This window comes from Gymnoscopelus braueri (genome assembly GCF_963280865.1).
Source record: "Gymnoscopelus braueri genome assembly, chromosome: 24".
In the NCBI taxonomy this organism is placed as follows: Eukaryota; Metazoa; Chordata; class Actinopteri; order Myctophiformes; family Myctophidae; genus Gymnoscopelus; species Gymnoscopelus braueri.
The window spans coordinates 30,452,256-30,471,506 of NC_137626.1; the positions used below are offsets into that span (position 1 = coordinate 30,452,256).

At 40.1% G+C, this 19,251-nt stretch overlaps 2 protein-coding genes across 2 annotated transcripts in view; both read right to left on the bottom strand.

Moving 5' to 3' along the window:
- LOC308080307 (complex I assembly factor TIMMDC1, mitochondrial-like) overlaps positions 1–5,446 on the bottom strand; it is a 13,515-nt gene extending 8,069 nt beyond the window's left edge. The window contains 4 exon segments of the mRNA XM_080422110.1: positions 294–382; positions 1,206–1,371; positions 3,357–3,723; positions 5,298–5,446. Of these exon segments, the coding sequence (XP_080278236.1) occupies positions 294–382; positions 1,206–1,371; positions 3,357–3,697 (596 nt within the window). The 5' untranslated portion in view covers positions 3,698–3,723; positions 5,298–5,446.
- A 3,127-nt stretch (positions 5,447–8,573) lies between these two features.
- Positions 8,574–15,761, bottom strand: poglut1 (protein O-glucosyltransferase 1). The gene is made up of 11 exons (XM_080422353.1): positions 15,684–15,761; positions 14,654–14,744; positions 13,168–13,311; positions 12,635–12,770; positions 11,229–11,350; positions 10,764–10,823; positions 10,382–10,481; positions 9,933–9,991; positions 9,615–9,782; positions 8,940–8,996; positions 8,574–8,741 (listed from the first exon to the last, which is right to left on the bottom strand). The coding sequence occupies exons 1-11, from the start codon at positions 15,754–15,756 to the stop codon at positions 8,585–8,587; spliced, it is 1,167 nt and encodes a 388-aa protein (XP_080278479.1). The 5' UTR covers positions 15,757–15,761; the 3' UTR covers positions 8,574–8,584.
- Between the last annotated feature and the right edge of the window lie 3,490 nt (positions 15,762–19,251).

Consider the following 19,251-nt stretch of genomic DNA (forward strand, 5'->3'; position numbering starts at 1 on the left):
GGCCCTGAATTATATGTCTGAGTAATTAACCCCTCACAAGCTTGTGTGCATTCTTTTTTTTTGTCATTGCACTTCATATTTTATACATGTCATCATATTTGTATTCAGTTGTACATTTCTTTTCTTCTGTTACTAGACAGGTGTTGGGCACCGGCCTACTCGGGAACGATGCAAATAGGGAATGCATGCCCTACCCTGTTATGCAAAACCCATTATACCCGTTGTCAGAGTTACCCGTTGTAAACGTCTGTCTGTCTGTGTCCCTTTTAAGTGTATTATTATTATTTGCTCACTTGAACAAAGTGACGAAAGCAGTCACCCTCCAACTCCATCTCCAGCCATGTCGGATAAAGCCCCGGATGGCGGCGTGGTGGGCTGAACGCTGGGACACCGTGAGGACAGAGACACAATGAAAGACACAAAGTGATAGAGAGCGAGAGAGCAAGAGACAGACAGAACAAACTAAGGGAAATCATCTCAAAAATATTTTGTTCCAGGGACCCCCAGAAAACAAGATTTGAGTTAAAAATGTTTCCTTAAAAAAAATATATATATTAAAAGATTTGCAAACATTTTCAAAAATAGCAGATGTACAAGCTCATAGCGCAGCATGAAGTCACGCGCTATGAGCTTGTAGATCTGGTATTTTTGAATAGCCAAAGTATAAAATACAGTTAGTGGTCAAAATTATTGTGACACTATGTCAACTACTTTTGGGTGGTCTCCGGACCCCACTTTGAGAACCAATGTGCTATATAACATACAGTATATGCATATGTGCTTTCCCAGATTGAATGGGTTCATAACGGTCGAAAATGTATTATAATATCCACACACACACAGTGGTGGAAAGTAACTAAGTACACTTACTTAAGTACTGTACTTAAGTACAATTTTGATCGGCTATTTTCAAATAGCCAATCAAGCTCACAACGGCGAACAAGCTCACAACGGCGAACGCATTGCGACGCGTTGTGAGCTTGTTGATCTGCTATTTTCAAACATTTCGGTACTTATACTTTTGGTACTTGAGTACATTTTGTTACCAATACTTTTGTACTTTTACTCAAGTAACATTTTGAACACAGGCATTTTACTTGTAACAGAGTATTTTTATATTGTGGTATTGCTGCTTTTACTTAAGTAAACATCGGAGTACTTTTTCCACCACTGCACACACACACACACACACACACAAAACTTACTACCGCCTCAACACGGCTGGTATAGATCTCGGCCTGGCTGAGCTGAATGAACCTCTGCCTGGCGTGGCGTGCGGCCGGCAGGCCTCCATAGATCATTCCTCCAACCGATGCAGCGAAACCACTCTTTATGACGTTGGTTAGCTCCTCTGGGTACCGCTGGGTCTGCCTAGAGGGACAGACCATGTACAATCAAGTGTTATTTCTTATCTGGTGGTATACTAATAATACTACTACTACTTCTTATGATAATAATAGTCATTATAGTGTTTTATGAGAAAGTGAACTTTCTGATTAAACCTTTTGATTTGAAGGAACCCCAATTTGCAGTGGTGTAAAGTAACTAAGTACAAGTACTGTACTTAAGGTAGGGTAAGTGATATTTTTTGATTAAAACAAAAACGTTTTTGTTAAAAGATTAAAGCACTATATTCTGATAGTAATCATTGCTATAGTGTGTTTGTTCAGTAACAGGAGTCTCCCCGTCCAGCTCTTTGATAAACAGAAAATACATTTGCAGGTAGTTGACAAAACTTCAGCCAATCAGGAGAGAGTACCCATTTATCAGCTTAATTTTTTACTGTGTTCCAGTTCCAATTTTGTCTGCTCATTTGTTTCATCTGTATCCTGTCTGAGTTCTCTATCCTGATTGGATAAAATTGGTATCCTGACCTGAAAATGCATTTTCTGTTTAATAAAGAGCTGGAGAGACATGGAGACTCCTGTTACTGAACAAACACTCTATAGCAATGAGTACCATCAGAATATACAGCTATTTATAAAACCAAATTTTGAGGTATTTGTACTTTTCCAATACTTTTACTTCTACTCCACTACATCTCAGAGGCAAATATTGTACTTTTACTCCACTACAATTATTTGAAAACTTTAAATTCTAGTTACTTTTCAGATATAAATTATGATTATGAAACATACATTAACCACTTCAGCCCTATTTTATACCTGGGCTATTTGAAAATAGTTTTTCAAACATTTTTGTACTTGTACTTTTTGTACTTTAAGCACATTTTGATACCAATACTTTTGTACTTTTACTCAAGTAAATTTTGAATTCCGGACTTTTACTTGTAACAGAGTACTTCTACATAGAAGTATTGATACTTTTACTTAAGTAAAACATTTGAGTACTTTTTCCACCCCTGCCAATTTGATATGCACTATCTCTGGGACCCCTGAGAACATTTTTATTGTAAGACATGATTTGGTCCAACATGGTCGGGTATTCTACTGGTATAGAGAACAGTGAAACTCTAATCAGTAACCATTCTTGTATCTAATCTACGTAACAATAGTAATAATGTAATACTAATGAAGATTAACAATCAATCACTTAGCTGGGGACCGCCACGGGCCCCTGGGGTTTCCCCACACCCAACCTACCTACCAAAAGGAGTAAAGGTGTAAAACCCTACTCACTTTAAAAACTGCCCTAAAAGAGACACCTTAACCCATTAACTGCCAGAATTATTTTCATATTTGTTTAGCCAGTGCCAGAGTTTTTCATTGGAAAAAATAAAGTACTCAGGAGCCGAAATACAGACTTTTTAAGTTTTAAGTTAACAAGGAAGTGGATAGGAGTCTAGATCTTCAACTAATCATATCTCCTTGGTCTTTGGGTGAAATTGGAATTATTATTTTTTCACTTCACGTAGATCTACGCGATTGGCATGTGGCGGCTTTAAATCGGTTCGCGTAGATCTACGTGATTGGCAGTCAAATGGTTAAGAGGCTGCAATTCCAAACTGGCTGGCCCCTGTCAAAGTCTTAACCCCCCCCCGCGAACTCTTTTCTTGTACATATTTCTTATGTTTCATACCAGTAACTTGTAAGCTGATCGTTATGACATTCTGTATAGTAGTGTATATCTGTCTCTTATGTCATCATGATTTGTGTGCATGGGAACCAATTTTAAACAAGCTTAGTGCTTTTATGAGTTATCCAGTTTAGTAGACCTTGTATTGTGAATTGTACTTCCATGTACTGTTTCTCATGTCTTACTAAATAAAGTACATCAATCAACGTTGAGAACCACTGGGGGAGAATTCAATCTGATAAAACACTGACAGAGCAGGAACAACAACAACAACAACAGTTGTAACTTAAGTGAATGAAGGAAGGACAGTAAGCACTGACTCTCGGTCGAAGAGGTCCTTGATGCGGTCCCACCCCGTGTCCGGGAACTCCGGTTTGCCGATGAGCCTCGGCACTTTACCGCTGTGCGGCGGGGGGAGGATAGGTGCGGCAGCAAGGGATGAGGATGCGGAGGTGGAGGGGGGCGCCTGTGCCTCATCAGCCGCATGGACCCGGGGGAGCGGGAAGCAGAAGGAGGAGAAAAGAGGAGACGGAGGAGGAGGCCTCGCGATCTGGACGCCGGACCCATTCAGCAGCCGCCCGGTGAGGAGCACGCCCCGGGGGCCTGAATCTGTCTGGGCTGCTGCCTGGCCCTCTGTGGGCCACGGCCCAGGATGCATCATGGACACACGGTTCAGTTGTCACAAAGCTGCGGTGGAGGGGGGAGAGAGACACACAAACACATGGCCATCGTGGGATGAGAGTGGGACTCACTACATCTGCATCTAAATAAACAGCCTCAAGGCTTGAGGCTGCATATCACTGCCATCTGCATTCTGTTCAATGATACACTGACATCCTCTATGTTAATTTATCCAGTTGTAACTCTGAGAGGGTACACATGGACCTGACGGGTCCATTTGGTTACAATTTGTACCCTCTCAGGGTTAAAACACCATGGATTTCAATTATGTTTTTTGCAATCCCTTTAGGCATTTGGTGTGGAGTTTTTTTGTGATGAGCTTAACTTACCGGAGTAATGCTAGAATGGCAAGTCCAGTGGTTGATGAGCTTTACTTAATTACAATATTTCTGGATATTAGAAATTGAAGGTTACTCATTGATCTAATTGTAAGCTTTGTGTCTTACAGTATAAATAGCATCTGTCTTTGTACTTGTGACATAATAGTGATGTCATGAATAGTTCCCTATGCCTATTTACTCATGCCAGTGCCTGAGCTTCATCTGAATGGCCGGACTTCGGTTGACGTGTCTGCAGAGTGTGTGCAGAGGAAAAGAAGAATTCAATTCCGACATCCCCATATGTAGAGTGACGAAAGGGGGACAGACTTTTATGGCTGGAGCTTAAGGAAAAGGGGCATGCCTAAGGACAAAGGGGGCATGCCCATGTATGGAGAAAACAGGTACAAAACATGCACTACGTCACGGCTAAGCCGGACTTCACATGACGTGTCAGCCTGTGTATGCCCATGTATGGACGAAAGGGGGACAGACTTTTTTGGCTGGGGCCGGAGGACAAATGGACCATGCCCATGTATAGACGAAACAGGTACAAAGCCTCATGTAAGCCCGACCCCTTGGGTCTGGCAATAACAGCAGAGTATAATAGTAACAGTACCCTGACCTGTCATTACATTACTGTTTGTTGTTACAGGAGCTACAGTAGCCATGTGGATTGTGGATACACGACGGTCGTGACGTCATGGATTAACTTCAACCGGGTGTGTGTTTTTCTCCCTTTTTGGCCCGTACATCTACCTAAAAGTTCAGATTTCAAATATAAAGTGTTTACCCCATGGTAAACACTTTATATTTGTGTTTACCCCCCTCAAAAGCACACGTATCTTCCGTATTGTTCAATGAAAAGCATTTTAATCCGATCGGTGGCCATTTTCTTATAGAGTTATAATGTATCAGAGTGCAATACATCTCCCAACCGATAGGGTCGCGTGGTTGAAAGCATATGGCAAAAATACGGAGAAAATGGCCACCAATCGGATTAAAATGCTTTTTATTGAACAATCCGGAAAATACGGGTACTTCTGAGGGGCCGTACATAATTGTAACATCTGTGGTCATGGGGTAAGCACTTTATATTTGAAATTTGAACGAATCGGTAGATGTACGGACTGTAAATGGAGAAAGTGCAAACACCAGGTAGAAGTTCATCCATGACTGCCATGTTATGACGGTCATGTTTCAGGGCTAGGAGCTACAGTAGCATTAGCTTCTATCATCATTCTACACACATTAACAGCTTACCAGTGGACAGCAGTCATCCATTCACTGCATGCATCACAGCAGCACTAATGTTGGTTCTTGCTGACGGATTTCTAAGATCTATATCTACTGGTAACTACAGTAACAATGTCGTTGTGGTTCTTCACTTATGACATTCTGCGGCTTCACATCCCGACCCTTCACCTTGACTGTGATGTAGCCGGTACGTGATGTGAGGAAACAGCGACGCCTGTTGGAGGAGGACCGAATGTTCAACGTGTTATCAGTTGGAAATGGTGAAACAATATTTAAGTGGTGTAAAGTAAGTAACCAAGTACATTTACTCAAGTACTGTACTTAAGTACAATGTTTAGGTATTTGTACTTCCACTTTCCAATACTTCTACTTCTACTCCACTACATCTCAGGGGGGGGGGGGGGGATATTATAGGCTTACTTTTACTCCACTACAATTATTTGAAAACTTTAGTTTCTAGTTACTTTGTAGATTTTGATTATTACTACAAAACTTACATTAACCACTTGAGCCCTATATAGATTTCGGCCATTTGAAAATAGCCGATCTACAAGCTCTCAATGCACCGCGAGGCCTTGTGAGCTTGTAGATCTGCTATTTTCTAAAAATGTTCATACATCTGAAAACTTGAAATGGGACATTCTGCATAATGAGTACTTTTACTTTTGGTACTTTAAGTACATTTTGGTGCCAATACTTATGCGCTTTTACTTAAGTAAATTTTGGATTCCGTACTTTTACAGAATACAATACGAAACAGAATATTTCTACATGGCAGTATTGATACTTTAAAAAAATGTGAGTTCTTCCACCACTGCATTTACCAGTGAAACAGATAGGCTATGTCATTGTAAAAACATGTGTCCTGGGAAATGATCTTATTTATGATTTAATATTATCTATCATATTTCTATATTATGCTAATCTTAATGACTATGGCACATGTTCCATCTTCATTAGCTGCTATCCTGAGAAAGATTGAATTGCATCTTGTTGCCTGTGGGCATCTGAAAGTTTTTGTCGTTCCCAGTTGTATTTCAAAGAAAACCTAATAAAATATGAATGACCAAAATAAGGCACCAACAATAAAAATGCATGAACGCAATAATACTGAGTCAGGCTTGGAAAATAAACGTTTAAAAAATGACATAACTTGAGCTTCAGATTTTCCAAATATTTAATTGTTTTACATAATGAAAAGACAACTCTAAAAACAACCCACACCACAAGCATTTTGACCTAATGTATTCATGGTGATCATGGACACCTGGAATGGCCTTTACTCCTCCTAAACTGTCCTTGTCGTCATGTTCTGAAAGCAGAAGACCCTAAAGGTCTGTGAGGTCGGTGACTAAACCTACCGTGTTGTCTGTACAGACTTGTCATTAGTTTGAGTGTGAGAGCTTAGTCAGGACAAAGAATGTTTGTTACAGACATAAACCTACTCAACCGTCAGGTGATATTCATGTTTACTATTAAGTCATTTCCTGTACAAAACCACGTTGCGCAAGCGAGTGTAATGTAAACATCGAATTTTGGCCAGGTAGATATTCAGAGCTTTGTTTTAGTATAAATAAAAAAAGAAATGAATCAATACAACCAAGTACCTCATCAACACCACAATTCATTACAGTAACTCAAGTGTAAAAACATGATCTTACAGCAGCGAGAAACCTGCTGGCAATATAATGTGAATACTAAAACATATTCAACACTGGTACCGCTAGAACTCGCCAAGGCAGGTTCTCTTTGAGGATACATTTTAAAATCAACAGCACATGAAGTGTTTCCTGTAGCGTCTCTGCATGTTTGAATAAAAAAATGTATTGCTTTGTGTTGGCACTTAGTGTAGAATGAACTGAAGTTGATCTAGTGTTGACACAATTAAAAAGCATAAGGCAGAGAGGACCCAGATAACATGACATTTTAGACTGCATTGTTATCATCAAACAAACAAAAAAACAAACATGTAAGTCTGGTTGTGGTGTATAAGCTGGTAATGTTATTCAGCAGCTCACTAGAGGGCGCTGTGGCAATGACATCAGACAGGTTGAGCTAAACTGTGGCTATTGAAGTCTCTGAGCAAGACAATTTGCTCTGAAACACTAATCACCCCCAACAAATAACCATTGTTAAGTATTGGCATACACAGGGACATACAAAATATTAACAAAAATATGATTTCACATTAAGTGACACCACAATGTTTGATCTATCACACAATTCATCAACACTAAATAATACAATCTGAATAGGCAACATGTGTGCGTTGGTCAATACAAAGGTATTAACCCAATGACTACAAGAGGGAAAATAGCATCTAGGCGGTTTCTGGCTCTTTTTTTTACTACAGTATGTGTATTCACAGGAATGACAGATAATCCATTGCCTCAATGAAAGACAATTTTGTGTGAAGAAGACAGAAATAATGTGTCCTGGCCTGGGTTATCAGACTATAGTGTTTAAACTCATCAACACCAATAGCTTACTTTAAACTGGTATCAGCCTGACTTGATACCAGCAATACAAAAACAATTATAACTCATACTGTATTTCTGCTAACTGCACATCCATGCAGGGGTCAGCAGTGAACAATGAATTCATCATACGTGTAAGATCATTCAAGTAACCCAAATTAGTTCATGGTAGCGACAATGGTGGACTCTCATGACATTTCATTAGTGACTGTCCCAGACAAACTTAGGAAACAGCCTGAAAATCCACATTCTCTTCAGTTTTAAGTTATGATACACATGTCTTGGACTGTGACTTTAGTGCTTGAGATATTAAAAAACATAATGGGTAGTGTGATTTCACCTGATGGGGAATGAAGACTTTGACCACTGTGGACAGCAAATAAAGCCTTTCTCTCAACTACAGCTGAAGTGTCTCCTGGGTTATAGGTCTATGATGTTAGGTCTGAGTCTCCTGGGTTAAAGTTCTATCCTGTTAGATACGTTTCACATGAGATGAATTAAAAAAAATCCACTATACTTCCTGCACTTTGGCTATGTGAAAACGGGGTAAAAGACATAAACAATTCAATCATTATGAATAACGATCAACCCCAAAGATTTAGGACATCTCTGTGGGTGGGCATGTGCTGTAATGAACTCTGGCGTTCCTGTGTGATGTGCTTGCATGTTGCAGACGGCTGACTACCAGGACATCATGTACCCTGCATGGACCTTCTGGGAGGGAGGCCCTGCTGTCTGGCCCATCTACCCCACTGGACTGGGGAGATGGGACCTCATGAGGGACGACCTGAAAAAGTAAGCTGCGTTAGAGATGCGTTAGAGTTCCGTCCTGCTGGGTTTGTGTACAATCTGGTTGCTGGTGGCCTTCCTCTTGGGTTTGTACTGCAACAGACGGCTGAAGTCAGTCAGGAGTCCCTCCCAGTAGCACGACACGTCTTCCATACGCAGGTGGTCTATGATGAACTTCTGACCCCTGTGAGAAGAGAGAGGGAGGGAGAGAGAGGGCGATAATGAAACAACAATGGGATGCTGATGACATTTAGGTTACTCATTTGTGTATGTGTGTGCGTGTGTGCGCACGCACACGTGTTTGTTTGTGTGTGAATGAAAGAAGCAGTGCTAATGCTGTTGTAACAGAAAATCCAAAAATGTGGAACACTGGCTACTGTACCGTATGGCAATTTCCTGTGCAATGGCATCATTTTCCTGGACAAACTGGAGCAGCTCCCTGACCAGGAAAGAAAGCAAGATTTAAAACAGGTCAGCTAGGTTTTAAGTAACAATGTAGATATAGTTGTCAGGTAGTGTTGTTTAGGTACTTCTTTTGCCTACTGGCAGTGTGTACAAGAAATGTGGCGCTGATCAGTCCAGCGGTTTGGACAAACACACACAGTCATTGTGTGTGTTTAGATATACATACAGTATAGTAGATGGCTAGCCATCTGCAGAGCCATGCCATAAAAATATGATGATCAGAGATGTTTTGCCATAAAATGACAGTGAATATAATCATTACTTCTGGTTTCTCGCTCAGAGAGCACAGAGGCAACAGATAAACATGATGGACAATATTTGGCATTATATCATGGCCAGGTTGCTGAACAACCAAAGGTTCTACCTCACTTTAAAGCAATGGTTCTCAAAGTGGGGTCTAGGGACCCCAGGTGTCCTCGACGGGGTTCCAGGGGGTCCCCAACTCTAGTTAGGAACCAAACGGACCCTTATAGATCTCTAAATCCGAGAGTGTACAAACGGTTATGGGGCTCTGTGGCTTAATGCAAACCAAACTTGAAATTAAAAGGTTTGAGAACCACTGCTTTAAAGTCAGACCCCCGTAGTGAGTCACCTGACGTCTGAGAGGTCCTGTTTGACTGGGATGTAGTGGACCCAGGGCTGGAGCTGGGAGTAGAAGAACTCCTGCCACTCGTCCCCAACATGGAACACCAGAGAGCCACACAGGAACAGGTGCTTGAGACGGAAACTGGCCGCTACGCCGCGGAAGTTGAACAGGTATCTGTAATGGTTGGAGAGGGCAGATTTAAGAGCTATAGATTTATGAAGGATTCTGAGACCAAAACGTGTAACTGTCTCATTCTCTCCATTACACTGTCTCACTATATCCATTAAACCATCTCTGTCTCCGTTCTAAAGATGACATGCTTACTTGTATTTACAGTGATCCACCAATGGTATCTCCTTGGCTGGAGGTCTACCCAATGTGTCCTAAAAGACAAGAGAAAGACAAAAGGAATGACAATCTAGGATTATCTTGTTCCAAGCACAATAACAATGTAATCTATGTATGTGTATATGGATGGCAGTACAATAATATATAGATGCAAACATATTCAAAGCAATATATAAAATCAACAGCTACTATGTAATTATCATCGTGTTTTGACACAAATCTAGCACAAATAACACATCCAATTAATTAGTTGTTTGTTTACCTTTGCCTCGAGCAGAGGATAGTGGGTTTACCACATTACACAATATATTAACCACAACACCCGACAAAAGTGAAAGCTTAACGTTTCTGTGTTAAGCCCCACCCGGACCAGTGTGTCCTGCAAAATAAAACATTTCATAATGTCAATTTGACATGAGACTGACCCTGTCAGACTTCCAGGCCTGGTTCTTGGTATACTCAGCGTCGACCAGTTCTGGGGCCTCTCTGGACAGCAGTATCAGAGGGTCCCGCTCTGGGCTGGTCCTAAATGGAGAAATCAATAAGCTTCACTTTTCAACCAATACGGACTACTGAAAAGCTTTTATGGAGCATTTTATGGAAGAAATGTGAACAGGACAGAAATATTTCACAGTAGCACAATAAACAAATTAAGTAAAACGGTGGAAATGTAACATTTAATATTTTTGGCAGTTATGAAGACTTTACAGGTTAGCCGTAATAAACAGGATTATGCACTGTGATAATATTGTGCGTTTATTATTTCCTTATTATTTTAGCATTTTGCATTAACGTGCTTAGACTGACCTGGAGCCTCTGAAGAATCCTCTGGACTCTTTCCTCTGCCATGGCCACTGTGCTGCAGACCTAACAGAAATGATCACCAACATTAGTAAACAAATACTTGGATAATTCACTCATTTTCAAAACTATACGATGTGAATTTCTAATCAATATTTTATAGCCATGATCTTTGAGCCTTTTGGAGTTGCTGATCACAACTGTAAGAAGAAAGGTACTATAAGACAGCGGTTCTCAATGTGGGCTCTGTGGACCCCCAGGGGTCCTAGAAGGGGTTCCAGGGGGTCCCCAGCTAAATGATTGATAATTAGGAACGAATTGGACCCTTACAGGTCAGTAACTCAGAGTGTACAAATGGAAGCAAATGGACCATTATGGGTCAATTCTCTTCCATTTGTACACTCTCGGAGTAATGAAATTAAAAGTGTTTGAGAACCACTGCTGAAAGATTCTGGGGCTGTCACAGCTTACTTTTTCAGGTCGTCCCTCATGAGGTCCCATCTCCCCAGTCCAGTGGGGTAGATGGGCCAGACAGCAGGGCCTCCCTCCCAGAAGGTCCATGCAGGGTACATGATGTCCTGGTAGTCAGCCGTCTGCAACATGCAAGCACATCACACAGAAACGCCAGAGTTCATTACAGCACATGCCCACCCACAGAGATGTCCTAAATCTTTGGGGTTGATCGTTATTCATAATGATTGAATTGTTTATGTCTTTTCCCCGTTTTCACATAGCCAAAGTGCAGGAAGTATAGTGGAAATTTTGAAATTAGTCTCATGTGAAAACGGTAACTGATCTTGTGTGGCAGAACTTTTGGTGTTCGAAATTTTACATCAATCTTCCTAGTAATTTTTCCGCCATGTACTGGCAGGATACATATTTCCCTCATTCCCTGTAGGTAAAACGCTAGAAAAAAGTACTGGGATAGCAAATCCTGGCAGTGCATTTGCAAGCTTGATGACGCAGGAACGCATGTCCCCCCGGTCTCACAAGATTCAGCACTTGATTCTTGACTTTTGCTGTCAAGTCTGGATATTAAAACTTGTGTCAGTTGTGTTTTTATCACCAGTTAATCAATGCGATTTGAAATGTGAGTTCGCTCGCGGCTCGCTCGCGGCTCGCTGCCCGGCGCGCGTTGCAAGTCCCAGTTACAGGGGAGGGCGGCCCGTGCGGGTGTTTTATCCTGCAGCGGCACGATTTATTATTTTATCCGAATATTTAAAAGACTGTCTGTAAAAAAGGAAAGTTTGTTTTGCCACATCGTTGCTGCTAATTATTTTGCTGGGGAAATTCTGTCACTGTACTGAAAACACAGCTTTTGTGTTTTGAACAATGGAACCTATAAATAAATAAAAATACCTTTGTTTGCCATTTAGGCTTTATAAACATAAAATGCACAGAACAGATATGACATAATAACTTAAATATGAAAAGAAATGAGTGACAATGACCGGTACCAATAAACTTTTTTTTAACTATGGTCCAAAACAGGCGATATAATTTATCATTTCGTACTTTGAAAAATGTTTGAAAAGGTTTGCCCTGAATGCCCAAAATAGGGATTCCAGGTTGAAAGTGGTTTAAAGAGAATGGACAATGACCTGGAAATAATGAAGAAAATATCATGCCGTTTTTATAGAGGTGAATGGAACCGATTCTAACCAATATGCAAAATAATTGCCACTAGCTCAACATAATTGTGATCAGGGGATTATGTAATAATTGTGACAGGTCTATTGCATATGTACAGTGTGTGTGTGTGTGTGTGTGTGTGTGTGTGTGTGTGTGTGTGTGTGTGTGTGTGTGTGTGTGTGTGTGTGTGTGTGTGTGTGTGTGTGTGTGTGTGTGTGTGTGTAGGACTGCCTACAGTGTCTGACCTTACTGAAAGAGAACACGGGCAGGATTGGCTGAACCCAGCCGGGGACCTGAGGGTAATCTCTGACGTTCACCACCATCTCCACATCAGGCAGCTTGTCTATCACCTGCAAGATGAAATGTTCCACCCCACTGCACCTGAAAGCAAGGAAACGCACAATTAGTCTATAAAAACTATTGGGTGCTACGATTTTGTTAAAAAAAGTCAAGCGTCCAGTGAAAATCCTCTACGTGAGCACCAAGCATTATGGTTGTGATTTTCAAATCTTAACCGATTTTAGAATGTGAATGTGGGATACCACAGATTCAAGGGACTTGAGATCTCCTTGTGTGACTAAACGTGACTTGAGGGGATAAAGAGTGCTTGATGTTGATTTAACCAGTGGTTAAAAGTTTTAAACTTCCCACTCCCACTGTGTCAGCCCCGTTTGGAACCTCACCCTCCGCGATAGCTCGGCGCTATACTCTGGGTATGAATGATATGAGATGATGATAGTACTTGCATCAAAGTGGCTTGTTGATTTGTCTGTCTCACCTGGCTGGGAACATGCAGCTGTGCTCTCGGTACAGCTTACGTCCAATGATCTGGTAGTGGGTGCCCACCCCTCGACTGATGGTGGCCTCCATGAGGTCCTGGGACACCCCCCCTTTAAACGGTCGCAGGTCATCCTGCAGGACACTAGAACACAGGGAGGGAGGGTTTTCACAAAGCAGTCATATAAAGCACTGTTTCCCAGATTTTTGTGGGTCGAGACTCAGGAGTAAATATCCCCTTTTTTCGTTTCCTATATTTCAAAAAAATCTTATTTCAAAAGATTTAAGAAAGTTTAAACAAAATCACAACTTTTCATCAATCAAAAACAATTCCAACATTTATCAAAAGTATTTCATAAATAAAATCAGAAAATCTAATAATTTCCATAAATATATATTTTTTTAATTAAGAAGCAGTGAAAATAGCAGATCTACAAGCTTGTAGATCTGCTATTTTCACTAGTTTGGCTCCCGGGCAAACGTCTAATTTCTCTTTTGGGTCTCGAGCTAAAAGGTTTGGGAATGGGAACTACTAATATAAAGTACGACTTTATTAGCTGCTTTACCATAATGAACCAGACTGGAAGATGGAGAATGTGTTAAGTGTATACTGTATTCATCTGCTGAATAATGAATGAGTAATATCAGCCAACGCTCAAATATCAGGTCCTGGATAATCAGAACATTTTAAATCTATTGTGTTGAAAGTACACTAACAATTTGTCTAGTATGGCTATAAAAAAAACACATGTAACCATGACCACCACAATTGAAACGACTAGTAAATTGGTCCCAGGTTTAAATACATTGACTAATCCTAAGCTGACTAAGCACCCATGTCATGTCACTGTAGGCATCTTATGACCTGGGACTGAACTCTGCCATATTGGTTTCTAGTACAGTTATCAAACGCACCTTAGATGACAGCTGTCTATTGATTTCTAGTACAGTTATCAAACACATCTTAGATGACAGCTGTCTATTGATTTCTAGTACAGTATCAAACACACCTTAGATGACAGCTGTCTATTGATTTCTAGTACAGTTATCAAACACATCTTAGATGACAGCTGTCTATTGATTTCTAGTACAGTATCAAACACACCTTAGATGACAGCTGTCTATTGATTTCTAGTACAGTTATCAAACACATCTTAGATGACAGCTGTCTATTGATTTCTAGTACAGTATCAAACACACCTTAGATGACAGCTGTCTATTGATTTCTAGTACAGTATCAAACCTACCTTAGATGACAGCTGTCTATTGATTTCTAGTACAGTTATCAAACCCACCTTAGATGACAGCTGTCTATTGATTTCTAGTACAGTTATCAAACCCACCTTAGATGACAGCTGTCTATTGATTTCTAGTACAGTTATCAAACGCACCTTAGATGACAGCTGTCTATTGATTTCTAGTACATTTATCAAACCCACCTTAGATGACAGCTGTTTATTGATTTCTAGTACAGTTATCAAACCAACCTTAGATGACAGCTGCAGTTGACTGCGCTGCAAGGACGGTGCTCCTCCACAGCTTTGGAGATTTTGTCCTGATATCTCTGCCACTTTTTACCTGAAGAACACACATTCCTTTTTGTTATGCGATGTGCATTCTTTCCTTATGTTATGCTAGTTTATTGCACAATTCTGTCTCAAATCAAATGCACACTTTGGAGTGTCTGTATCTGCACTGTGTTGTGCACACTCATGACTTGCTCTGCACCCCCACCACCCAGTGGTGGAAAGTAAGTACATTAACTTAAGTACAGTACTTAAGTATGGGTTTGAGGTACTTTAACTTTTTTTTTTATATACTTTTAATCCACTACATCTCATTGTCAATTATTGTACTTTTTACTCCACTACAATTATTAGAAAACTTTACCAACTAGTTACTTTGTAGATTTGGATTATTATCACAAAACATACATTAACCACTTCAGCCCTATTTAAACTTTGGCTATTCGAAGATTTGAAAGCTGTGAAATATGACATTCTGCATAATGGGAACTTTTACTTTTGGTACTTTCAGTATATTTTGATGCCAATACTTTTGTACTTTTACTCAAGTAAATTTTGAATTCCGAACTATTACGTCACAGAGTATTTCTACATTGCAATATTGATACTTTTATTTAAGTAAAAAAATTGAGTACTTTTACCACCACTGCCAAAGTACAACATGCCTCTGAGATGTAGTGGAGTAGAAAAAGTAAAAGTATTGCAAATTTGAAAAAACTCTAGTAAAGTAACTAGAGTAAAGTAAAACGTAACTCAAAAGTGTACTTGAAGTACATGTATTTAGTTACTTTCCACCACTGAACAACGCTGATAACATTGCTTCAGTTTAATTTAGCTTTTAGCTCATTAGCCATGCTAGCTAACAAACAAAGTGGTAATGAATGACTTCTTGGACGTCATAAGCGTTGGTATTAGACTGTAATGTAACCAAACAGAAATGGCGTTTTTCCGCAGCTAAATCAATGTTGTTAGTAGTTGTTTATCTTCTTACCTGTAGCATTGAGCAGGCAGACATAACACACTTGTAACATCAGGACAACAGTCCACCACCTCAGCCGCTCCATGTTTATTTCTCCTGGCTCTGCAAGTCTGGTCTGGACTGGAGGAGGCATGCATGGGGTATTCTTTGCCTACTTTTAGTTCTGTAAGGCATTAGTTCTCAAAGTGTGGTCCGGGGACCCCCAGGGGTCCTTGAGGGAGTTCCAGGGGGTCCCCAGCTAAATGATGAATAGTTAGGAACCAAATGGACCCTTGTGGGTCTGTAACTCTGAGAGTGTACAAATGGAACCAAATGGACCAGTTAGGGTCCATTTGTACACTCTCAGAGTTACATTAACATTGATTTTACAATATAAATTGGGGTCCCAGAGATAGAAATGCCATTAAATGGCGGTCCGTAGCCTAATGCATGTCAAAGTTTGACAGTCAAACTGAAGGGTCCTTGAAGTTAACATGGTTGAGAATCACTGCTAGAGCCGTAAAACTCTTCTCTTATGTGGGCATATCTTTTCAAATGGGGGTCCGCGGGCTAATAAGTGTCAATTAGGGTGTCCTTGACATGAGAAAGTTTGAGAACCACTGCTGTAAGGCGCTATGCTTCCCAGCTGCTGTGCCGAGTCCGACATGGCCCTGAAACATGACTGTCGATGAACTTCAACCTGGTGTTTGCAGTGCACTTTCACCATTTACATAAATGTACATAAACGTTCAGATTTCAAATATAAAGTGCTTACCCCATGGCCACGGATGTTACACTTATGTTCGGGACCTCAGAAGTACCCGTATATTCCCTATTGTTCATTAAAAAGCATTTTAATCCGATCGGTGGCCATTTTCTTCGTATGCTTTCAAACACGTGACCCTATCGGTTGGGAGGTGTATCGCACTCTGATACATTATAACTCTATGAGAAAATGGTCACCGATTGTATTAAATTTGTTTTTAATTAACAATACGGAAGTTACGGGTACTTCTGAGGGCCCGTACATAATTGTAATATCCTTGGCCATAAGGTAAGCACTTTATATTTGAAATCTGAACGTTTATGTAGATGTACGGGCTAAATGGAGAAAGCGCAAACACTATGTTAAAGTTCATCCATGACGGTCGTGACAGACGACCATGGCGTATCCATGGTCTGACCCTGAGAAAAATACATATTTAAAGCATAAAAATTCAAAGGTGCTTTTGTCAAAATGGATTTTGACCAAAAATATATAACACATATTATATTTTCAAATCCTAAATTCATTTTAGTCAATAAAAAGTAAAAGACAATAACTGTACTCACTACCCCGTGCGAAATCAGCCAAGAGAGAGACACTGCCGTACTCTGTGCGCCATTGCTTGAGTCTGGATTTATATTTTACGGTAATAATACGCACATCGTAATTCACTTGTGTTTATACCGTAATACTTCAAGGAGAAGTTCACATTAATAAATCACATGGCATCGATTAAAGATAATCACAAAATAATCCCTCAAAACAGATTTTTTTTAATGGAATGGGTTCCCAGATTGATCAAGTGATAACCAATCAGTATCATCATAATCATGGCATACATAGATCAGTCAGACTCAGAGTAAATGTGTGATAAGCAGTGATGGAAGAAAGTACTCAGATGTTTTATTTAAGTAAAAGTATCAATACTGCAATGTAGATATAGGGTTAGAGTTAGAGTCTGTTACAAGTAGAAGTCCTGTATTCAAAATGTTCTTGAGTAAAAGTACAAAAGTATCGGCATCAAAATATACTCAAAGTACCAAAAGTAAGTACTGATTGATGTGCAGTTAAAAATGTATAAAAAACCTTTTGAAAATAGCAGATCTACAAGCTCACAATGCATCGCATCGCAAGCTTGTAGATCTGCTATTTTCAAATGGCCGAAATATGTATAGGGCTGAAGTGGTTAGTTTTGTAAATAAACTTCTTTTGTAGTTTTGTAATAAAAATCTACAAAGTTAAGTTTTCATATAATTGCAGTGGAGTAAAAGCACAATATTTTCCTTTGAGATGTATGTGGGGTAGAAAGTATTGAAAATTGTAAATACTGAAGAAAGTAAAAATACCTAAAAATTGTACTTGTACAGTAGGCTACTTGAGTACATGTACTTAGTTACTTACCATGGATACAGGATGGGTAAAGATGTTGAGCATCATCAGAGATGAGCTCGCCCTCTGTCTCTATGTGATCTTGCTGTATAAAACATGAGTCAATTCATCAATAATTGATCAACAGAAACAGAATGAATACATTCTGATTGTATATGCAATGAATACTTTTTTTGATGATTGTCATTCACAGAGCAGAAAAAGTGTTGTAAGTAATGCAAATAATCCTTAGTTGCACACATATACCTGACTGCTCACTTCCATCTCTGAGAGATGGTATATTGGCTCTCGACAGGACAAGGGTCTGGTCTGGTACACATTTGTTTACTGAACAAACATGCAACCCGCAAGTTGGCTCTTAATTAATATATCCACTGGTTTAGAACTAGAAAACCATATATTAATTAATGCAATGTGATTATCAAACAACTTAGAAAATAAGCATTTTGTAAAATAATCAATATAGACCCCTTAACAGACGACGTCACACTGATAAGAACCAGTGAGTATGTGTGCAACCAGTATGCGCGCAATGAAACCCATTCTATCAGGTCTTGCTAGGACGCGCCTCACTAGCCAACACACAAGAGCGGGTTGGGGTGTGCTGAAACCAGTGCACCCCGAAACAACAGGTTGAGAATTGATTGTGTGAAACAATCACCTGTGTGTCCAGTCTCAATGTTGGTAAACAAATAATTGGTCTGTGTCGACTAATACATGGTTATATAATATATCAAGTCGTATCAAGTCCCACACGGTTGTCTTTCAAATTCATTTTGAGCACATACAATTATCTTTCCCCCTTTAGGTCCTGTGTCTAGCAGACAAAGTGTGTATAAATGTTTAATGATAATGTCTTATCACAAATGAGGGCCAGCACTGAATCATTGCTTGGCCAAACTCAATGACATGTCCCATTATGTTACTGCTGATTAGATGACAAACTCCCTAAGGTGTCCCTGTCCTCCTTTCCATAGTTATTTCAAGACGACGACAGGCAGGCTTTCTAAATGGTAGTCACCTATAGGGTACTGTTGGTGGAAGAGGGTGAATCAGGGTGAGGTGGGCTTCTCATACAGAGGACCTTTAACACATCAGGGAAAGGGAAGCAACCAAGATACTTAGTGAGGGGAAGAGAGGGAGATAACCTGAGAGAGAGAGAGAGAGAAAGAGAGAGAGAGAGAGAGAGAGAGAGAGAGAGAGAGAGAGAGAGAGAGAGAGAGAGAGAGAGAGAGAACCCACAGAAGTTATTAGGTTGACAGGGAACCAATCCATGGATAAAGTGTTTTATTACCCGTCTTCTGATAATTACAAAGCATATTGACTTCTATTACAATATTTTTCTTCTAATCTGAAGTCGGCTGTGGTAAGACTCCTTGCTTCATCTCTGAGTCTTCATTCAGACTATAATAGCGGACAGACACCTCCACTGCGGGGACGACCATC